Source organism: Electrophorus electricus, chromosome 19 (genome assembly GCF_013358815.1).
Source record: "Electrophorus electricus isolate fEleEle1 chromosome 19, fEleEle1.pri, whole genome shotgun sequence".
NCBI lineage: Eukaryota > Metazoa > Chordata > Actinopteri > Gymnotiformes > Gymnotidae > Electrophorus > Electrophorus electricus.
In genome coordinates this window covers 15606927-15631926 of record NC_049553.1, presented here as the reverse complement: position 1 = coordinate 15631926, position 25000 = coordinate 15606927, and the positions used below count along the sequence as shown (strand labels likewise).

The window sequence follows — 25000 nt, the reverse complement described above, 5'->3', positions numbered from 1 at the left end:
CTCACAGATAAGTGCACTGTCACAGTTAGTTGAGCTTTGTGTTGAGACTGTGACGAGACGTAGGGGAGGCCGACACAATCGCTCACAGATCTGCGACTAGAGCTCATCTGATAGGTGGCTTCTTTTTTTTTAAATGTTTCTGAATGTGTGCAGATATGGAAATTAGTTAATGAAGATATAAAAAAGATATAAAAAGAATAATATTATAAAATCATGCTACTGTTTTCTCTCACTTTCTTCTCTCTCACTCTCTCTCTCCTCTCTCACTCTCTCACTCTCTCTCCTCTCACTCTCATCTCTCTCACTCCTCTCTTACTCTTTTCCTTTTTCACTCTCTCAGTCTCTCCTCTACCCTCATGGATCTGGTGGCCAAATCCAAACCACAGACCCAGACACACACTGCATACACCACCCTCACATACATACACCCCCCTCACATACATACACCACCCTCACATTCACACGTAACACCCCAGATTTGAAACTAACAGGTTAACAAAAACTCACACCTAAACATATGCACTAACATCGTGTGTGTGTGTGTGTGTGTGTGTGTGTGTGTGTGTGTGTGCTATATGGTCACGTATATTGTGGAACGTCTCTTGCGAGAGATGTGCGCTTGTGTGTGTATGTGTGTGACAGAGTGTGTATACAAAGTTATTGATAGATTGGAATCTTCTCACCTGTTTAAAAAGGAGTGCCTCTTGTCATTGATCCTCTGTCTGAGCTGATCACAGTTATTGATTTCCATCACAAACCATGAAATTCAGATTATTATAATTCAATTATACAAACACACATTTCTTTTCTATCTTACATACACACTAAGTACCACGCACACACACCCATACTAATAACAGCCAGTGTTGCTATGTGAACTGATTCTTTATTGTATACCACATAAGAGGCACTGCAACATGAAACATGGACCTTGGTTTGTTTGTATCTGTGACTTTGGTATGAAAGCTTCAGGCAGGTTCACACGCACATGCAGTGTGTGGAACACAGTTGTACATCACAGTTGTACATCAGCTGTGACAGAGACAGACAAGACACTGAAGAGACAGAAGACGCACTGAAGAAACATTGAAGAGATGCTGAAATCACACTGATGAGACACTGAACAGACGCTGATGACACACTGAAGAGACACAGATGAGACAATGAAGAGACACTGGTGAGACACGGATGAGACGATGGAGAGACTCTGATGAGACACTGATGGGACAGTGATGAGACAGTGATGAGACAGTGATGAGACACTAGGTCCGTTACACAGGAAGCAAATGAGCAGGCCTGAGCTCCCTGTTAGACTCCCCCTGTTTTTAGGGAACATCTGAATAAACTGCACTCTGTATGAAACCAAACGAAGCATTTCAAACGTGTGATTGTGTGTGTGGCCTGACATTGGGCTGCTAAATGAAGGCAGGAGCGATCGTGACATGGTGTTCATTTTTTCGATTCTTTTGTGCACCCTTGAGGCCCGACTCCCCGAAGCGCGCCTCTGGTCTTCACCCCGCGGGAACTGGGTCCTACGCTCGGCCAACACCAATGCAGGGCTGCATCAAACACACACTTACCCTACCAGAACCGCGGGTAAAACACACTTTTGGCTTTTTCTGTTAGAACTGCGTGAAACACACACTTTCGGCTCCGCTGATGAGAATTTGGAGGACATAGAAAAGCCAGGAAGGGTTCTGAAGGGTTTGACTGGCAGATGGGCCCTGTGCCAGCACGGTGGGAGGAACCTCCAGCAGGGCCAGCAAGCCGAGAATACTCTGAGCCAACGTTCTCCAACAAACACCAACAAACACCAACACTGAGCCAACAAACACCAACTAACACCAACACTGATCATGTGCCACTCCTGGCTATGACTAGGGAGTCTCTCGAAAGGTTCTCCCTCATTCACACTGGTTCGGCAGTTGTGGAAATGAAGCGATTTCTCAAATATTCTACAACCACTTGACAACATTAAATTGCTGGTTTGTTTGGTGGTGGTGGTGTTTGTTTTGGGAGGCTGGTGCTGGGTAGGAAGTGCTCTTATGGTGTTTGAATTCAGGTGTTGTTTATAGAACGCTGGTGATGTTTGGGGAATGGTGCCGTTAGTCAGGGAATATTCTCCATGCTAGAATTCCTACCTTCTTCTAGTTAGAATTCCTACCTTCTTCTAGTTAGAATTCCTACCTTCTTCTAGTTAGAATTCCTACCTTCTTCTTGTTACTTGGGCAAATGTAGAAATTTGTCACTATGATGGTCGTTCCAGGCATCAGGTTGAGCTTAGTATAGGTGGTCCCATAATCACTGGACCTGAGAGAGAGAGAGAGAGAGAGAGAGAGAAAGTGAGGGAGTGGGGAGAGAGAGAGAGGGAGAGAGAGTAATAGAGGGAGAGAGAGAGGGGGAGAGAGAGAAAGAGGGAGAAAGCGAGAGAGAGAGAGGGGGAGAGAGAGAGAGAGAGAGGGGAGAGAGAGAGAGAGGGGGGAGAGAGAGGGGGGGTGGAGAGGGGCAAGAAGAGACAAAACAAAACCATTCAGAAGTGCTGGATCACTGAATTATCTCCTCAACTTCCAATTATGTTAAAAACATAGTTATGAAAATATGCAACAACAGGGACATGACTCATCAGATCATCCTGCCCACAAAAACGATTTCCTCTCATCACATTTTACTGTGAGCAGATAAAGGGTGTTTTTCAAAGCACAGAGGTAATTCAACATGCATCCTTGAAAAAAACACTGACGTCAGCACAAACCCTCCAGATCTGAAGGCACACACACGTTTGGCCACAGATCGACCAACACACATATCTGAAATGTAGCCAAAGTCAGCAGGTACTGAACATAAGAGGCTTTCTGACATGAGTTCTTTGTCCTCTAGGGCAGCTCGGTCTTTACTCCAGACACTGGTGTTGTCTGAACACTGATGATGGTTCTTTCTTCATCCCCTCAGACCAAATCAGACAGCCAATGGAGCACATGATGACAGGGCCAAGCAGAGGGGGCGTGGTCAAGTGTAGGGGGCGGAGCATAGCTGTTGGAGGCACAGGTGGTCAAAGAGGAGTCATGTTTACTTTGCAAATCCAGTCACACAGCTCACAGAGCTCACAGAGCTCACAGAGCTCACACAGCTCACAGAGCTCACACAGCTCACAGAGCTCACAGAGCTCACACAGCTCACAGAGCTCACACAGCTCACAGACCTCACACAGCTCACACAGCTCACAGACCTCACACAGCTCACAGAGCTCACAGAGCTCACACAGCTCACACAGCTCACAGACCTCACAGACCTCACAGAGCTCACAGAGCTCACACAGCTCACAGACCTCACACAGCTCACAGACCTCACAGAGCTCACACAGCTCACACAGCTCACAGACCTCACAGAGCTCACAGACCTCACACAGCTCACAGACCTCACACAGCTCACACAGCTCACACAGCTCACACAGCTCACAGACCTCACAGAGCTCACACAGCTCACAGACCTCACACAGCTCACAGAGCTCACACAGCTCACAGAGCTCACACAGCTCACAGAGCTCACAGACCTCACACAGCTCACACAGCTCACAGACCTCACACAGCTCACACAGCTCACACATGAGTGATGCCATGAATCCAATTCCACACCATAGATGTTTCCAGGCAGACTGGAGTTCTCTGTTTTAAAGGGTAATAGCTGTAGCTGTAGCTGTAGCTGTAGCATATGCTAAATTGAATTTTTATGTCTTCTTTTGTAGTGACACACACACACATATACACACATCTGCACACACCCACACCCACATACATACGCACATGCAAACACACAGACACACACACAAACACACACATGCACGCATCTGCACACACCTACACATGTATACATAAACACAAACACACACACACACACACACACACACACACATGCACACGCACACAGACATGTGTGTCCAAAGGAGAGGACAGATCCTCAGAGAACCCTCCTCCTACTCTACAGAGCAGCACTTCCCCACAGGCACTGAGGAAGCATTCCAGTCCTGATCTGTCCGTCACCTAAAAGAGCTGTTTAATCTGGACAATATACAGCTACAGAGAGCAAGAGAGAGAGAGAGAGAGAGAGAATGAGAGACAGAGAGAGAAAGAGAGAGATTGAGATTTTCAATAAACTTTATTAATCAATTACAACATACAGAACACACATTTAAACACACCTTACAATAAAAAAGAAAAGTTAAATTAAAGAAAATCACCAAAAACCACTCCCTCATCTTTTACAGAGCATGCAACATCATTGTAACCCCAAATATTTTCAAAAGTGGTCAAATCATTCATAACAGAATAAAACTTCAAATATAACACTATATGACTCTCCACTAATCTTTTAAACACATTTACAATACTGCTGTCAGTCTGACCCTCAATCAAACACTTCCTGCTGATCCACACTGCCATCTTGGATTGCCCTAAAATGAAATTTAAAAGTTGACATTGTGCTTTCTTCTTCTGTGTGTAATTATACCCACAAATAAAGAGAACTTGTGTAAAAACAACACCAAACAGTTAAAAGATCATTACTAAGACACTAAACAAGGGCATCAACCTGGGACATTCCATAAAACAGTGAAAAACTGTTTCCCTTATGCCACAATACAGACACTCAGGACTCACAGCTGGGTTTAAAACTGAAACAAAAGCATTAACCGCTACAACACCATGTAAAATTCTCCACTGTAAATCACCGTAAGGCCTCGTCAAGGGTGGTTTATAGAGCGCTCTCCATGCTGGATTAAACCCTTCTCTCCCAGTTTAATTGATCTTTAACACTTTAACACAGGCCCTGTAGAGGGTCTTCCCTGACACCTCCTCTACAGCCTTGTTCTCAACTCCAGATAGCTGCAAAAAGAGGCTCTCACAATCCCCAAGGTCAGGTGATAATGGCAACCTGGGGACTGTGTGGATGCCACCACTAACACTACTGTCACTGGAGGGAAACGTGGGAATTAGATTTGAGCAGAACTTGTTCTTGCTCTGTTAATGCAGATCTACATTTACTTAGAAGTTGTATGTTAGGGTTAGAGGTTAGAGGTTAGGGTTAGGGTTATGTTAGGGTTAGGGGTTAGGGTTAGGGGTTAGGGTTAGGGTTAGGGTTATGTTAGGGGTTAGGGTTAGGGTTTAGGGTTTAGGGTTAGGGTTAGGGTTAGGGTTATGTTAGGGTTAGGGTTTAGTGTTTAGGGTTTAGGGTTAGGGTTAGGGTTATGTTAGGGTTAGGGTTAGGGTTATGTTAGGGTTAGGGGTTAGGGTTAGGGTTTAGGGTTTAGGGTTAGGGTTAGGGTTATGTTAGGGTTAGGGTTAGAGGTTAGGGTTAGGGTTATGTTAGGGTTAGGGTTTAGGGTTAGGGTTTAGGGTTTAGGGTTAGGGTTGGGGTTGGGGTTATGTTAGGGTTAGGGGTTGGGGTTAGGGTTGGTGTTAATGGGTTAGTGTTAGGTTTAGGGGTTAGGGTTAGAGTAGGGTTAGGGTTAGGGTTATGTTAGGGTTAGGGTTATGTTAGGTTTAGGGGTTAGGGTTAGGGTTAGGGTTAGAGTAGGGTTAGGGTTAGGGTTATGTTAGGGTTAGGGGTTAGGGTTAGGGTTTAGGGTTTAGGGTTAGGGTTAGGGTTAGAGGTTAGGGTTAGGGTTATGTTAGGGTTAGGGTTTAGGGTTAGGGTTTAGGGTTTAGGGTTTAGGGTTAGGGTTGGGGTTGGGGTTATGTTAGGGTTAGGGGTTGGGGTTAGGGTTGGTGTTAATGGGTTAGTGTTAGGTTTAGGGGTTAGGGTTAGGGTTAGGGTTAGAGTAGGGTTAGGGTTAGGGTTATGTTAGGGTTAGGGTTATGTTAGGCTTAGGGTTAGGGTTAGGGTTAGGGTTAGGGTTAGGGTTATGTTAGGGTTAGGGTTATGTTAGGCTTAGGGTTAGGGTTAGGGTTAGGGTTAGGGTTATGTTAGGCTTAGGGTTAGGGTTAGGGTTATGATGGTGTTAATGATCCTATCTTAATCAGCTCATTTCAATCAGTGATTAGCGGTCAGGACTAGCAGAGCAACAGAAAGGATAGAACACACAGCAAAAGAGGGCAGAATGACAGGGAGCCAGAGGGAGAGAGAATGGAAGGGTTAAACATGCTAGATGAGAAATTAGTGTCCTGTGGTTTCAGTTCCTAATTAACCTACTTTGATCAAATTCAGCTCAGTCCTAATAAATAATTGTGTAAGAGGGTTTAGCAAAATAGGATGTAACTTAAGTGTTTCAGGAAGAGTGGGTAAACGGTGGTGGTGTCTGTGTTTTCTGGTTCAGTCCTATTTTTGCTGAAAATGACCTAATGATACATTATGTTAATGAGGTCAGTTGCAGTAGGCTTACATTTAATCAAAATGTGTTGTATATTGTGAGTGTTCGTGTATATTGTGAGTGTTCGTGTATATTGTGAATGTTCTTTTGTTCTTTTCAGAGACAAAATCAAAAAGCTTAATCTTCCTACCGGTATGAGAAAGCCTATGAAGTGTGTTGGGCATGTGTTACAGGACACTGGAGTGTTGGGAGTGTGTTACAAGACACTAGAGTGTTGGGAGAGTGTTACAAGACACTGGAGTGTTGGGAGTGTGTTAGAAGACACTGGAGTGTTGGGAGAGTGTTACAGGACACTGGAGTGTTGGGAGAGTGTTACAGGACGCTGGAGTGTTGGGAGTGTGTTACAGGACACTGGAGTGTTGGGAGTGTGTTACAGGACACTGTCCCCCCCCTTCCTCATTTCTTACTCCTGAGGATTTCATAACCTTCTTTGAGGAGAAGGTTGCAGCAATCCACCAGTCCTTCTCCTGTTCCCACTCTTCCCTCCAGTCCTTCTCCTGTTCCCACTCTTCCCTCCAGTCCTTCTCCTCTGTTCCCACTCTTCCCTCCAGTCCTTCTCCTGTTCCCACTCTTCCCTCCAGTCCTTTTCCTGTTCCCACTCTTCCCTCCAGTGCTTCTCCTGTTCCCACTCTTCCCTCCAGTCCTTCTCCTGTTCCCACTCTTCCCTCCAGTCCTTCTCCTGTTCCCACTCTTCCCTCCAGTGCTTCTCCTGTTCCCACTCTTCCCTCCAGTCCTTCTCCTGTTCCCACTCTTCCCTCCAGTCCTTCTCCTGTTCCCACTCTTCTCTCCAGTCCTTCTCCTGTTCCCACTCTTCCCTCCAGTCCTTTTCCTCTGTTCCCACTCTTCTCTCCAGTCTATTTCCTCTGTTCCCACTCTTCTAACCAGTGTTCATTTCCCAACATCCAACTCTCTGGCTTTTTTTTCTCCTCTCCTCAATCCGACTACATGTCCGCTGGATCCCATTCCTTCTGCTCTGTTCCAGACGATCTCAAGACATCTGCTTCCTTTCATCTCTGTCATCAACAGTTCCTCATCCTCTGAACATGTGCCAACTGTGTTCAAAACTGCCAAGGTGGTATCAATCCTCATGAAGGCCACACTCGATGGCTCCAACATTGCCAATTACAGACCGATATCACTTCTCTTTTTCCTTTCCCAAACACTTGAACGAGCAGTTTACAATCAATTATCTCTTTTTCTCACCCAGAACCAGCTGCATGTTCCCTATCAGTCTGGCTACAAACCAGCACATTCTACAGAAACAGCCCTCATAGCAGTGACTGAGAAACTTCATGCTGCCAAAGCTGCCAAACTGTCATGTTTTGATTCTTCTAGACCTTTCAGCAGCCTTTGACACAGTGAACCGCAACATTCTTCTCTCTGTTCTCTCCAGGCTTGGTGTGACTGGCTCTGCTTGGAGATGGTTTCAGTCCTATCTGGATGGACGGTCCTATCAGGTGACATGGAGAGGATCCACATCCAAACCGTGTAGACTCTCCACTGGTGTTCCGCAGGGCTCAGTATTGGGCCCCCTTCTCTTCTCTTTGTATACTCGTTCTCTTGGTGATGTAATATCTTCTCGTGGTTTCTCCTACCACTGCTTTGTCTATGACACTCAATTATTTCTTTCTTTTCCACCCTCTGACACGCAGGTCTTCAGACATATCTCGGCATGCTTGACTGACATCGCGTCATGGATGACAGCCCACCACTTGAAGCTCAACCCCAGTAAAACAGAGCTTCTGTTCATCCCAGGTACTCCCAACCCTTACCATGACCTCACTGTCTTCTTTGAGAACTCCCTGGTATCACCATCCAAAGCTGCATGTAGCCTGGGCATAATTATGGACAACCAGTTGTCGTTCTCAACTCATGTTTCTAATCTAACCCGGTCTTGCAGATTTCTCCTTTGCAACATACGAAGGATTCGGCCCTTTCTCTCACAGGAAGCTGCCCAGGTGCTTGTGCAGTCTCTTGTGATCTCAAAGCTAGACTACTACAACTTGCTACTTGCTGGTCTTCCTCCAAGAGCCATCAAAGCTCTACAACTTTTCCAGAATGCAGCAGCACGACTGGTCTTCAATCTTCCAAAGTTCACACGTTACTCCACTGCTGCACTCCCTTTATTGGCTCCTAGTAGCTGCACGCATCAGATTTAAAACCTTGATGCTTCCCTACAAAGCAAAAATGGACCCGCCCCTCCATACATGATCTCAATGGTCAAAGCCCAATCTGTACCTCGAGTTTTGTGAACCTCAAATACGGCTTGGCTTGAAATACGATGTATTACAAGACACTGAAGTGTGTTAAGAGAGTGTGTTACATGACCCTGAAGCATGTTGGGAGAGCGTGTTACAGGACACTGTGGTGTGTTGGGAGAGTGTGTTAAAGGACACTGGCATGTTGGGAAAGCGTGTTGCAGGACACTGGCATGTTGGGAGAGCGTGTTACAGGACACTGTGGTGTGTTGGGAGAGTGTGTTAAAGGACACTGGCATGTTGGGAAAGCGTGTTGCAGGACACTGGCATGTTGGGAGAGCGTGTTACAGGACACTGTGGTGTGTTGGGAGAGTGTGTTAAAGGACACTGGCATGTTGGGAAAGCGTGTTGCAGGACACTGGCATGTTGGGCGAGTGTGTTACAGCACACTGTGGTGTGTTGGGAGAGTGTGTTACAGGACACCGTGGTGTGTTGGGAGAACGCGAGGTTTAGTCAGTAGATACTTTACCAATGACTCTGGTCAGTGTTCCTTAAACATATACAGTACTATAGCAGGACTCAGCATACATGGGACTAACAGACTAACATGAGACACACGTGTCACGGCTCACCACCACACAACTCTGTCTTAGAGGTGCCTGAAGTATCCTGAAAGGTATTAATTCCACGGTTTCAGTCCACAGAGGCACATGATGGAAACATCTGACAATATCATGAGATGTTCCTCTCACTGCTGTCCCCGGAAAATACTTTTACATTCATTTCATTATTAAACACAGCATTAAATGTGTCTAATATTGACAAGTATATACCTACAGTAAACACCTAAAGAGTTGAATAAAGCCCTACAGAGTTGAATCACCACCTACAGAGTTGAACAAAGCCTGACACAGTTGAAACAACATCTACAGAGTTCAGTCCAGTTGGGCATTTTGCTGTGTGGTGACAGCATGCACTGACCTGCTGGCTTGTAACTGTGCCTTTCACACTGATAAATCATTAGTTTTCAAGTATGCTGATGAGAATTACAATTTCTGTCTGTTAGTAATAGGATTGTTTCTCATGGCTGGCTATGAGGTCTCCTAATTGGATAAGTGGTTTGTTATTACACCTGTTATTACACCTGTTAGGAGTGGTTATGAATTACTGAAGGGAACCTTAAATTAAAATGTCACCAGTGACTTTCCCAGACTGTAGAGAGGAGAGAGACAATCCAAATGTGTGTGTGTGTGTGTGTGTGTGTGTGTGTGTGTGTGTGTGTGTGTGTGTATGTGTGTGTGTGCGTGCGCGTGTGCTGTCATACTGAAACGTACACGAGTCAATTTGCTGTCACTCCAAATCTTGTCATTACCAACATCCCTGGTCTATATATTAGGTATACTTTCTCACTATTGGTCGACCTTGAGCAGTGAGGAGTCAAACTCTGGTGCTATTGGTCGACATAGAGCAGCACAGGGCACAACTGTCTCAGTATTGGTTGAAGCACAACAGCGAGGGCTCCCTGACCAAAGAAAACATCACATCCCACTGTGTCAGATGAAAGAATAGAGAGAGAGATTGGGAAGAGATGACAAAAGGAAAGCATGTAGAAGTCTGTTCTCCTCAACCTATCAGTGATGCTCATTCAGCCTAAACACTCATACTCTAAACATGTGCTTGAGAGTCATCTTTGATGTCGGCTCTGATGCCACAACACGATGAAAAGCAAGAAAAAGACGGGGAAGTGAAACGCTATTTATTAAAACTTTGTTAAAACGCTGTTTATTAAAACGCTGTTTATTAAAAGTACGAGTCAAACCTGCTTTTATAGCATGGGGATATATCAGAACAAACAAAGTCTATAAATAAAGTTTGGTTGACTGATCTACCCTGATTTAGACAAACACACATGATTTAGACAGACACAAGCACTCATGACTTAGACACACACACACACACACACACACACACACACACACACACGGTTTAGACAAACACATGATTTAGACAAACACAAACAAACATGATTTAGACAGAGACACGCACACACATGATTTAGACAAACACAAACAAACATGATTTAGACAGAGACACGCACACACATGATTTAGACAGAGACAAACACATGATTTAGAAACACACACACATGATTTATACAGACACACACACATGATTTAGAAACACACACACGATTTAGACAGAGACACACACACGATTTAGACAGAGACACACACACATGATTTAAACAGAGACACACACACAAGTACTATTTGACAGAAGAACGCCAGCAGAACAGTGTAATTCCAGTTTATAATAACAAATTTCAGATCAATTTCATAAATTTGCTCTGACAAGTCTCCTGAAAGAAACAGGAATCCTCTTCCGGGACTGGTCTGAATTCCTCTCTGCTGCAGGAACAGGGCTAATATGACCTTATTCTGGGAACACTGATGTTTTTATTTGCAGGGGTTTGAATGTGACCTCAAGCAAATTCTACATAAACTGTTTTATTTGATGTTTATTATGAAATGTATTTCTTTTGACATTATGTAAGAGGAGAGTGTTTGATGTAGGGTCCCTTCTTTTGAGCAGAAGTGTTATGGCTTCAGTGTTTCTCCACGTCGCAGGATGTATCATCATAGTGCTCCCACAGCAACGTCTCTGATGAAGCTAAGGGCTAAACTTCAAAAGCACTATTGTCTCGGTGAGCTCACTAGATATCACAGCTTTGATTTCTGTTAAACACTTACTACACTTTCTAAGATGATATTCTTATGTTGGTGAAGGGACTTGCATATTTCAGTGAGCCTCAGGCCTATGTCAAGTTAAATACTTCCTGTAGGGTCCCTATGTCAAGTTAAATACATCCTGTAGGGTCCCTATGTCAAGTTAAATACATCCTGTAGGGTCCTTATGTCAAGTGAAATACTTCCTGTAGGGTTCCTATGTCAAGTTAAATACATCCTGTAGGGTCCCTATGTCAACTTATATACTTCCTGTAGGGTCCCTATGTCAAGTTAAATACCTCCTGTAAGGTCCCTATGTCAAGTTAAATACTTTCTGTAGGGTTCCTATGTCAAGTTAAATACATCCTGTAGGGTCCCTATGTCAAGTGAAATACATCCTGCAAGGTCCCTATATCAAGTTAAATACATCCTGTAGGGTCCCTATGTCAAGTTAAATACATCCTTTAGGGTCCCTATGTCAAGTTAAATACTTCCTGTAAGGTCCCTATGTCAAGTTAAATACTTCCTGTAGGGTCCCTATGTCAAGTTAAATACCTCCTGTAGGGTCCCTATGTCAAATTATATACTTCCTGTAGAGTCCCTATGTCAAGTGAAATACTTCCTCTAGGGTTCCTATGTTGTTAAATACTTCCTGTAGGGTCCCAATATCAAGTTAAATACATCCTGTAGGGTCCCTATGTCAAGTTAAATACATCCTGTAAGGTCCCTATGTCAAGTTAAATACATCCTGTAGGGTCCCTATGTCAAGTTAAATACTTCCTGTAGGGTCCCTATGTCAAGTTCTATACTTCCTGTAGGGTCCCTATGTCAAGTTAAATACCTCCTGTAAGGTCCCTATGTCAAGTTAAATACTTTCTGTAGGGTTCCTATGTCAAGTTAAATACATCCTGTAGGGTCCTTATGTCAAGTTAAATACTTCCTGTAGGGTCCCTATGTCAAGTGAAATACATCCTGCAAGGTCCCTATGTCAAGTTAAATACATCCTGTGGGGTCCCTATGTCAAGTTAAATACATCCTGTAGGGTCCCTATGTCAAGTGAAATACATCCTGCAAGGTCCCTATGTCAAGTTAAATACATCCTGTAGGGTCCTTATGTCAAGTTAAATACATCCTGTAGGGTCCTTATGTCAAGTTAAATACTTCCTGTAAGATCCCTATGTCAAGTTAAATACTTCCTGTAGGGTCAGCCTTGGTGAATAGGTCTGAGGGGAGGGACCATACAAAGAGTGGTCCAAAAGACCACCAGGAAAGATGTTTCTATAGATATCCTGCCTGAATTAGGAACACTAGGAGGGTGGTAGGAGGGTGGAGAGACAGTCAGTAGGAGGGTGGAGAGACAGTCAGTAGGAGGGTGGAGAGACAGTCAGTAGGAGGGTGGAGAGACAGACAGTAGGAGGGTGGAGAGACAGTCAGTAGGAGGGTGGAGAGACAGTCAGTAGGAGGGTGGAGAGACAGACAGTAGGAGGGTGGAGAGACAGTCAGTAGGAGGGTGGAGAGACAGTCAGTAGGAGGGTGGAGAGACAGTCAGTAGGAGGGTGGAGAGACAGTCAGTAGGAGGGTGGAGAGACAGACAGTAGGAGGGTGGAGAGACAGTCAGTAGGAGGGTGGAGAGACAGACAGGAGGGTGGAGAGACAGACAGGAGGGTGGAGAGACAGTCAGTAGGAGGGTGGAGAGACAGTCAGTAGGAGGGTGGAGAGACAGACAGGAGGGTGGAGAGACAGTCAGTAGGAGGGTGGAGAGACAGTCAGTAGGAGGGTGGAGAGACAGACAGGAGGGTGGAGAGACAGACAGGAGGGTGGAGAGACAGTCAGTAGCAGGGTGGAGAGACAGACAGGAGGGTGGAGAGACAGACAGGAGGGTGGAGAGACAGTCAGTAGGAGGGTGGAGAGACAGTCAGTAGGAGGGTGGAGAGACAGACAGGAGGGTGGAGAGACAGACAGGAGGGTGGAGAGACAGTCAGTAGGAGGGTGGAGAGACAGACAGGAGGGTGGAGAGACAGACAGTAGGAGGGTGGAGAGACAGTCAGTAGGAGGGTGGAGAGACAGTCAGTAGGAGGGTGGAGAGACAGACAGGAGGGTGGAGAGACAGACAGTAGGAGGGTGGAGAGACAGTCAGTAGGAGGGTGTATGGGGAGACGCACCTGGCGCCCCCTGGCTGAACTGTGATGACGCCCTCACAGTGGAGGCTGGTGAGGTGTACTGGTCCTGAGGGAGTGTGAAGGTGTCGGAGCAGTAAAAACCCGAGCCGTGAATGTAGTGATTCCTGGCGCAGCTCACACCCTAACGGACTCTGGAAGGGCGGGGCAAGCTTGTTTTTGTCTGTGTTGGAAAGTGCAAGCATCTAAAAGCATCCAAAGTCATTCCCCAGCAATACTGAACAATGAAAAAAAAGAAAAAAAAATTAACTGATGTAATAATGAAGTTTTTTTTTAAACTCTGCAGGAAAACTCAACATTTTGCATTTTGCACTAAAAACTGCGTGTTGCTGTTGCTGGGCTCTTTTCTCAGACCTTTAGGAGTTTCAGCCCTCTGGACATTAGAGTCAGTGGAACACCACCCACACAGAAAGCCACTAAGACCACACACAACCGCTGGACTGGGTTGTAGGGAACGAGGCTGGGGCACTCTGTAGGAGGCATGGAGTGAAAACTTAAGGACAAGGGCCCCGAGCAGTACTGACTGAGACGCGCACATCAGGGAAAAGTTCACGGGAGGAGAAGGTAATGCAGATATGATCTGAAATGTTCGAATTGTCCATAATATTACATTTATAGATTTCCCATGACTGTAATCTTTGGAAATATCTTAGCCCAACTGGGACTGCAATGTCTTGCTTAGGAATTAACAGTAATAGTATCATGCCTCACACATATAATTAAAACGTTATATTATAATTATATTAGCTATTAGATATTATACTTACGTTATATTTTTATAGTTATATTAATGAATCTGAATAGTTTAATCATGGAAAGGTTAATTAGACTGATTAAAATGAAGTAGTTAAATGAATCAATTAAAGATCACAGTGAATTCAAAAAATTAGAAAAGTATTTTAATACATTAAAATTATCTTTAACTGTCACTGTCACTGTTGGACAAATGAGTTATAGGTGGTGAAAGTAAAACGTGACAGAATACAAAATGTGAACTCATACAGGCTATCAGCTGTGCCAGTGAGCGTCATTTTCCCAGCAGTGTGGAAACACGACGAAGCCAACCGCTTTTATGCCACGTTCAGCTGGCCTCTCTCTCCAGGGTTCACCACGTTAGCAAATTTGAGCTTTAAAGATCACAAGCACTTTTCTCTGATGTTTATCTGACAGTAAATGAAAATCCTGAATTGGATTTTTTAACTTTTTCTTATTTTTTTTACTCGAAGACTGATGACAACACTGGAATTCCACTAGTAGTGTAGGAGTGTAGTAGTGTAGGAGTGTAGGAGTGTACAAGTAAACTGTAGTGTAGGAGTGTAATAGTGTAGGAGTGTAGGAGTGTACCAGTAAACTGTAGTGTAGGAGTGTAGTAGTGTAGGGGTGTAGCAGTGTAGGAGTGTAGGAGTGTACCAGTAAACTGTAGTGTAGGAGTGTAGGAGTGTAGGAGTGTACCAGTAAACTAGTGTAGGAGTGTAGTAGTGTAGGGGTGTAGTAGTGTAGGAGTGTAGGAGTGTACCAGTAAGCTGTAGTGTAGGAGTGTAGTAGTGTAGGGGTGTAGTAGTGTAGGAGTGTAGTAGTGTAGGAGTGTACCAGTAAACTGTAGTGTAGGAGTGTAGGAGTGTACCAGTAAGCTGTAGTGTAGGAGTGTAGTAATGTAGGAGTGTAGGAGTGTACCAGTAAACTGTAGTGTAGGAGTGTAATAGTTTAGGAGTGTAGGAGTGTACCAGTAAACTGTAGTGTAGGAGTGTAGTAGTGTAGGGGTATAGGAGTGTACCAGTAAACTGTAGTGTAGGAGTGTAGTAGTGTAGGGGTGTAGGAGTGTAGGAGTGTACTGCTAAACTGTAGTGTAGGAGTGTAGGAGTGTACTGCTAAACTGTAGTGTAGGAGTGTAGGAGTGTACCGGTAAACTGTAGTGTAGGAGTGTAGGAGTGTAGGATTGTAGGAATGTAGTAGTGTAGGCGTGTAGGAGTGTACCGGTAAACTGTAGTGTAGGAGTGTAGTAGTGTAGGATTGTAGGAGTGTAGGAGTGTACCAGTAAACTGTAGTGTAGGAGTGTAGGATTGCAGGAGTGTAGGATTGTACCAGTAAACTGTAGTAGATTTGAGATTTGGTGCTGTGCTGAATCCTCAACTGTCTCTTTCTCCCTCTCACAGACAACATGAAAGCAACTTGAGTTATTAAGTAATACTTGATTAATTTACACACCCCTTATATTACACCACAGGGTCCAATTCATCTCCATCACGCAACAGTCCTCCCACTGTTATCAAGCTTTCACACTTCCTTATTACCGAGGAAGGACGAGAAGGTCAGTAGATCCCATAAATCAAACCAGCACCAAAATGAAGGACCAGAGCTCCTCAAGGCGCTCCCCGGAACGGACCTGCCTCCCTCCGGCTACCTTGGATCCCAAATATTAAACCCTAAGGCCAGTCGAGGTGCCATCTCAGTCATGCCGGGTTTGAGTAAGGTTTCATGATTGATTTTGGGTTGGATTCTGGGTTCCTGATTGAATTTTGGTTTCATGATTGATTTTGGATTAGATTTTGGTTTTGCTGTACTACTGTACTACTGTTGTACTACTGTACCACTGTAGTGCTGTACTACTGTACCGCTGTACTGCTGTACACTGTACTGTACTGTACACTGTTCCACTGCTCAGGCTATTATTTTAAAGAAAAAATACCTCATCAACAGCATTTGATAAAGCTAATTTAACCTAATCTAAACTAATCTAGTTACTTTAGGAGTCTGGAGCTGGAGGGAGACCAGTCACTCAGACCAGCTGGAGCAAGACCAGTCACTCAGACCAGCTGGAGGGAGACCAGTTGCTCAGACTGGCCTTGGAAGCCCCATCGCTGGATCTGAAGTGTCTGTCCAGAACTCCAGCACCCCCTAAATATTCTCTTTAGTCTGTTTGAGTCACATGGCCAAAAGTCATTGAAAACTCAGCCCCGTCACCATATAAAGCAGATGTGGGCAGTGGTGTCTCAGTAATGTGGGCAGTAATCAGAAGGTTGCCAATTCAAGTCCCACCACTACCAACTTGCCCATAACCTTCAATTACTCAAGTTGTGTTCAGTTAGAATTGTTAGTTGCTTTGGATAAAAGTGTGAGATAAATGTGAACTTCTCAAAGCTCCACGTATCTATGATGTGGTCCTGAGCAGAAGCCTTTGAAAGTGTGTGTGAGGTGAGGTGGGTTGGGTTCAGGAAAGTGTGTGTGAGGTGGGTTGGGTTCAGGATCTCAGACCTTACAGCATTTAAACTCTTTTCTAAATGAGCAGTGCAGTGGCTGAAATAGCTCAATTATCACTGGTCTACACACAACTTCTCCAGCCTAGTCTGCTTACAGACACGCACAACTACTCAAGTCTAGTCTGCTTACACACACACTCAACTACTCCAGCCTAGTCTGCTTAGACATGCACACACACAGGTGCACATATGACATTGCTCATACCAGCATTCTAATAAATATATTGTATACATAACACAAAAACGTAAAAACATGCTGAGAACAAGACTTGCCTCTGTGTCATGCACACACACATTCATTTTTAGCTTTCATGCTTACAAATTTGGGCGTTCTCTCTTTGTGTGTGTGTGTGTCTCTCTCTCTCTTAAACACACATACACACACTCATGGGTCCTGTATGACTATGGGAAGGTGGAACACTAAACGAGGCATTTATCTCAATGACACCCCATGAGGAGCACTGGGGATGCACACGCACTTCTGCACTCTGCCTGTATCTTTCACTGCTCCTCTCCCTCTGTGTGTGTCTCTCTCTCTCCCTCTCTGTGTGTGTCTCTCTCTCTCCCTCTCTGTGTGTGTGTCTCTCTCTCTCCCTCTGTGTGTGTGTCTCTCTCTCTCCCTCTCTGTGTGTGTCTCTCTCTCCCTCTCTGTGTGTGTCTCTCTCTCTCCCTCTCTGTGTGTGTGTCTCTCTCTCTCCCTCTGTGTGTGTGTCTCTCTCTCTCCCTCTCTGTGTGTGTCTCTCTCTCTGCCTCTCTGTGTGTCTCTCTCTCTCCCTCTCTGTGTGTGTGTCTCTCTCTCTCCCTCTCTGTGTGTGTCTCTCTCTCTCCCTCTGTGTGTGTGTGTCTCTCTCTCCCTCTGTGTGTGTCTCTCTCTCCCTCTCTGTGTGTGTCTCTCTCTCTCCCCCTCTCTGTGTGTGTGTCTCTCTCTCCCTCTCTGTGTGTGTGTGTCTCTCTCCCTCTCTGTGTGTGTCTCTCTCTCTCTCCCTCTGTGTGTCTCTCTCTCTCCCTCTCTGTGTGTGTCTCTCTCTCTCCCTCTCTGTGTGTGTGTCTCTCTCTCTCCCTCTCTGTGTATGTGTCTCTCTCCCTCTCCCTCTCTGTGTGTGTGTGTCTCTCATCCTCTCTCTCTGTAGTTACTCCATTCTTCTTCATCAATACACATGAAGTATCTCTGTAATCAGACGATGAAACCCTACAGATGTCTGAACGTAAGCCAGTGCAGTTCCAGTGTGGGGACAGAGGTTTGTTTTAGTGTAACACCTCAGCATCACCTGCCTCACAGGTAAACAACATCAAAGTCCAACATGAGATTACAAACACACACGGATCAAAAAGCCTGTGTTTAATTCAGCTACATGAAACATTTATACAGCCAACAAGGAAGGTGGAACAGTGTCTCTGTGTGTGTGTGTGCGTGCGCAGCTTATGTAGTTTTGTAGTTTAAACCCAAGGCCAGGGGCAAATTGAACAAAAAAGAATGAATGCGTGTGTGTGTGTGTGTGCGTGTGTGTGCGTGCGTGTGTGTGTGTGTGCGCGTGTGTGTGCGTGCGTGTGTGTGTGTGCGTGTGTGTGCGTGCATGTGTGTGTGTGTGTGTGTCTTTAGAGGCGGTGTGTGTGACTTTTGACCCTAAAAGGATGAACAGCTCTAAAAGTGACAGGTAGCCAATGAGTGGCTGAGGTCGGAGGTCACATCCCTGCAGCCTGTGTCAGGGCATCTCAGAGCAGGAGCCAGTCATTCAGAGAGGCGGGAGGTGTGAGATGAACACTTGGACGTTGCATCTGACTGGCCTCCTGGTCCAAACCACCTTCACCGCTGAAGGTCGTGTACGATTACTAGGGTTTTGTTATTGTTGAACCATTTAGTGTTGTTTAATAAATTATTGAAAAATAGTTCTTCATTTAGATTCCAGTCCATTATATTATATAATATGTGTTAAGCTAAGTGTAGGAAACACCTGTCTGAGACTCCAAACCATACAAGGCAAAGACGAAAGTAAAACAACACTGGAGACCACAATGTTGTACAGCCTCCAAAGAGGAAGTTGCCAAGAATGATAATGGCTCTCTTTGCACACACACACACACACACACACACACGCACGCACACGCACACACACACACACACGTACACACACACGCACACACACATGCACGCACACACACACACATGCACACACACACACACGCGCGCACACGCGCACACACACACACGTGCGCACACACACACACACTCACAGAGTGTATTCAGACTGTTGTTTTACCGAAATTATAACCTTATATACTTTTTTGAGACTCAGTAGCTAGATAGAGATTACATGGCCAGTCTTCTTAATGATACACTGTAAGTATAATGAATGTATTTCTTTATAGATTGTTATTGTATAAGATTGTATTTGTATGTTTGTAAATATGTTAATGAAAGTAAAATACTTTAAATTTGATAAAATATATTTTTAATGACTTTGCTGCAGGCTGCATTGTTTCCCACCGTCCTACTGAATAATATGAATATTTGTATTGTATTTTTGTTACTGCCACTGCTGTGGGTTTGTATATACACACACATACAATACATGACAGGATATCCAAGGCAGAATGTGGAAGGTGTCATGTGTGTCATGTGCCATGAGGGTTCTACCTGTTTAGAACAGTGTGTCTCCTTCAGAAAAGATGCTGAGATGTGCCAGGGTGCTAAAAAGCTGTATGGTGCTACACTGGACCTCTGAAGGCTTAAAACCCTAAACCCTAAACCCTAACCCTAATTAAACTGAGTAGGAGAGTGTGTGTGAGATAAAACATGTGAGAACACATTGCTTGACCAGAGAAGTGACACACAAATGTGTGAATCCAGTGGATATCAAGTAAGAAAAGAGATATGACCGCTGATGTGTTCATGAAGGCCATGCCACTGTGTGTGTGTGTGTGTGTGTGTGTGTGTGTGTGGGAGAGAGAGAGAGAACAGCTGTACTCCTGAACACCATGCTGGCCTGCACTGCTGGATGACAGGGCATCAGATAGAGGAATACCAGGACGGGAGGTGGAGTAATGACAGGAGGGGAGGTGGAGTAATGTCAGGAGGGGAGGTGGAGTAATGTCAGTAGGGGAGGTGGAGCAATGACAGGAGGGGAGGTGGAGTAATGACAGGAGGGGAGGTGGAGTAATGACAGGAGGGGAGGTGGAGCAATGACAGGAGGGGAGGTGGAGTAATGACAGGAGGGGAGGTGGAGTAATGACAGGAGGGGAGGTGGAGTCCATCTTTGTTTCTGTTTCTGGCAGGAAAAAAAATGTCAACTGAGCATCAGTGTGGTGGTGTTAATACTGTTAGTGTGGTGGTGTTAATACTGTTAGTGTGGTGGTGTTAATACAGTCAGTGTGGTGGTGGTGTTAATACAGTCAGTGTGGTGGTGTTAATACAGTCAGTGTGGTGTTAATACAGTCAGTGTGGTGGTGTTGATACAGTCAGTGTGGTGGTGTTAATACAGTCAGTGTGGTGGTGTTAATACTGTCAGTGTGGTGTTAATACAGTCAGTGTGGTGGTGTTAATACAGTCAGTGTGGTGTTAATACAGTCAGTGTGGTGGTGTTAATACAGTCAGTGTGGTGTTAATACAGTCAGTGTGGTGGTGTTAATACAGTCAGTGTGGTGTTAATACAGTCAGTGTGGTGGTGTTAATACAGTCAGTGTGGTGGTGTTAATACAGTCAGTGTGGTGTTAATACAGTCAGTGTGGTGGTGTTAATACAGTCAGTGTGGTGTTAATACAGTCAGTGTGGTGGTGGTGTTAATACAGTCAGTGTGGTGTTAATACTTTCAGTGTGGTGGTGTTAATACAGTCAGTGTGGTGTTAATACAGTCAGTGTGATGGTGGTGTTAATACAGTCAGTGTGGTGTTAATACAGTCAGTGTGGTGGTGTTAATACAGTCAGTGTGGTGTTAATACAGTCAGTGTGGTGATGGTGTTAATACAGTCAGTGTGGTGTTAATACAGTCAGTGTGGTGGTGTTAATACAGTCAGTGTGGTGTTAATACAGTCAGTGTGGTGGTGGTGTTAATACAGTCAGTGTGGTGTTAATACAGTCAGTGTGGTGGTGGTGTTAATACAGTCAGTGTGGTGTTAATACAGTCAGTGTGGTGGTGGTGTTAATACAGTCAGTGTGGTGTTAATACAGTCAGTGTGGTGGTGTTAATACAGTCAGTGTGGTGTTAATACAGTCAGTGTGGTGGTGTTAATACAGTCAGTGTGGTGTTAATACAGTCAGTGTGGTGGTGTTAATACAGTCAGTGTGGTGTTAATACAGTCAGTGTGGTGTTAATACAGTCAGTGTGGTGTTAATATAGCCGTTCCTCCAGTTTTCCTTCTCTGTCATGTGTGCGTGTGGTTTCTGTGTGTTTGGAGAGTATGTGTGTGTTTCCATGTTTGTCGTGTGTGTGTGTGTGTGTGTGTGTGTGTGTGTGTGTGTGTGTGTGTGTGTGTGTGTTTTCTGTGAAACTCCTGGTGTGTTCAGGAGACTCCCCTGCTGTGACAGACACTCAGTGAAGTGTGACCACCCTGCCACAGATCCACAGGACCTGCACAGACAGCCAGACAGCCAATTAAGACCTCCTCTCTCTCTCTCTCTCTCTCTCTCTCTCTCTCTCTCACACACACACACACACACACACACACACACACACATGCACGCACACAGACAATATTGAGATGGATAGCTCTCCAGAGGCACAGTGTAAATTGGTTTATTTATGTACTGGTGGAACTAATTCTGTGTGTGTGTGTGTGTGTGTGTGTGTGTGTGTGTGTGTGTGTGAGAGTGTGTTTGGTGCGTAGGTAATTTTGTCAGATCATACGTGTGACCTGACAGCACACGTTGTCTGCAGGCTGTTATTTCAAAGACAAGTACATCTGTCCCTCCCCGAGGGGTCCTTGTCAAAATATCACGCACACACACACACACACACACACACACACACACACACACACACACACACACACACACACACACACACACACACACACACAATTATCTGTTTAAAATAAATAAAGTGTAAAAGAATGAAATGTATTTTTTACAATTGTTACTTTTGCTTAAATCATCATTCATTGACTACAGAAACATTCCTTAACAAATTTAAACACGCTGCCTACTGAACTGTGATGTGTGTGCATTTCTCTCTCTCTCTCTGTCTCCTTCTCTCTGTATTATGAATGTCACAGTAATGAATTTTATTAAAGTGAAATATTTGCAAATGTAGCATGCTCTGCAGAACTGAAGCTGATCCTTCATGCTCAGACGCTCTCTTGTTGTCACAAATCAGCTTTTCACGTGTAGAGGTCACACTTGCTCACACTCACTCACACACACACACACACACACACACACATATACAGAGCTTTTCACATGTAGAGGTCACACTTGCTCACACACACTCACTCACTCACACACACACACACACACACATATACAGAGCTTTTCACGTGTAGAGGTCACACTTGCTCACACTCACACACACACACACACACATATACAGAGCTTTTCACGTGTAGAGGTCACACTTGCTCACACTCACTCACTCACACACACACACACACACACACATATACAGAGCTTTTCACATGTAGAGGTCACACTTGCTCACACACACTCACTCACACACACACACACACACACACACACACATATACAGAGCTTTTCACATGTAGAGGTCACACTTGCTCACACACACTCACTCACTCACTCACACACACACACACACACACACACACATATACAGAGCTTTTCACGTGTAGAGGTCACATTTGCTCACACTCACTCACTCACACACACACACACACACACACATATACAGAGCTTTTCACATGTAGAGGTCACACTTGCTCACACACACTCACTCACTCACACACACACACACATATACAGAGCTTTTCATGTGTAGAGGTCACACTTGCTCACACACACTCACTCACTCACACACACACACACACACACACACACATACAGAGCTTTTCACGTGTAGAGGTCACACTTGCTCACACACACTCACTCACTCACACACACACACACACACACTCACACACTCACATTCACACACACTCACACACACTCACATTCACACACACTCACACACACACACATACAGAGCTTTTCACGTGTAGAGGTCACACTTGCTCACACACACTCACTCACTCACTCACACACACACACACACACACATACACACACACAAACACACTCACACACACTCACATTCACACACACTCACACACACACACACACGCACATGCAAACACACACACACACTCGCACACACGCGCACACACGCACATACACACACACACACACACACACACACACACATGCACATGCAAACACACACATGCACACACACACACACACATGCATACACATGCACATGCTCACACACAGCTTACATTTAAAGCCAAATATCCACCCTTCTGCTTTTGCTAGTAACAGAATGGTACATAAAGTTGTGAAACACTGAACGCTCCAGAGTGTCAATGTGTGTGTGTGTGTGTGTGTGTGTGTCTGTGAGTGTGTGCACATGTGCGTGCGTGTGCACATGTGTCAGAGACCCATTTCAGACCTCACACATATGCTAGCATCATGTTTGATTAGGTTTAGTCTGAAGGTAACAGGAAGGTCTCACACACATACACACACACTCTGGCTGCAGGAGGCAGTCTAACCTTATACTCACAGGGTGACAACAGACAGAAAGTCTGACTCATGTAGACATAAGCACCTCTGACAGTGGATGTGAAAAAATAAATATTCAGAGTCCAGGAGCTTTATAGCATCAGCCAGGCTGAGGTCAAACACAGGTCACCAAGCTTGTACCAACCCACAAACCCGAGTACGTATACACTGGAATCATCTGTTAGTGATTTGATTATATACACAGTTGAAAATAGAAAATGTGTGTTAACACTAGATGTCTGCATGAATGATCTGATCCTAAAGCGTGATCTGACCTTCATCCAATACATTACGTAAATAAAGACTTATGTAACGAACACCACACGTGGCACATTTCAGCGCCGTATTTTACGGAAGGTCACTGAGGGGGAAGAGCACAGAGGAAAAGGCCTCCGGGCGTCAGGGTTCATGGCAGGTCAGAGGAGCGCAGAGCATGCGTGCGATCTAACAGGACTGGAAGGGGCTTGGGACGAGTTAAAGCCTCAGAGAGGACATGTTTGAGGTTCAGTCATGAGTCCTGACCCTAGTCCTGCTGAAGTGTGGTGGAGTTAAACAGAAGAACCTGAAGCAGCCTGAACATAAACTGACAGCTCGACTGGACTATCTCCTAACTGGTGTGCAGGACGGCTGTATAACTGGTTCTGATTATCAGACTCACACAGTGGTTCTATTTATCAGACTTATACAGTGGTTCTGATTATCAGACTTATACAGTGGTTCTGATTATCAGATTCACACAGTGGTTCTATTTATCAGTCTTATACAGTGGTTCTGATTATCACTTATACAGTGGTTCTGATTATCAGACTTATACAGTAGTTCTGATAATCAGACTCACACAGTGGCTTGCTGGTGTCACAGTTCTCTACATTCACCACAATTCCAGCAAGAATCTCCACCCTGGTCGACCTTTTCCCTTCCCTGATGTGGTGGAGCATCACACTAATCACCTATCAAAGCCACCACACTAAACTACACCACACCACACTAAACTACACCACACCACACTAAACTACACCACACCACACTACACCACACCACACCGCACTACACTACACCACACCACACTACACCACACCACACTACACTACACCACACCACACCGCACTACACCACACCACACTACACTACACTACACTACACCACACTAAACTACACTACACCACACTACACTACACCACACCACACTACACTACACCACACCACACTAAACTACACCACACCACACTACACCACACCACACTACACTAAACTACACTACACCACACCACACTACACTACACTACACTACACCACACTAAACTACACTACACCACACTACACTACACCACACCACACTACACCACACCACACTACACTACACCACACCACACTAAACTACACCACACCACACTACACCACACCACACTACACTAAACTACACTACACCACACCACACCGCACTACACTACACCACACCACACCGCACTACACTACACCACCTCATACTACACTACACTACACCACACCACACTACACTACACTACACCACACCACACCGCACTACACTACACCACACCACACCACACTGCA

The 25000-nt window shown here is 45.0% G+C and overlaps 1 protein-coding gene across 2 annotated transcripts in view; it reads right to left on the bottom strand.

The window, feature by feature from the left end:
- The window catches only part of sorcs2 (sortilin-related VPS10 domain containing receptor 2), a 232965-nt gene that overhangs the window by 114379 nt on the left and 93586 nt on the right, over positions 1 to 25000 (bottom strand). For both annotated transcript variants that reach the window (XM_035519846.1, XM_035519847.1), the window contains exon 3: positions 2211 to 2310. In XM_035519846.1, the coding sequence (XP_035375739.1) occupies positions 2211 to 2310 (100 nt within the window). The remainder of the gene's footprint in view (positions 1 to 2210; positions 2311 to 25000) is intronic.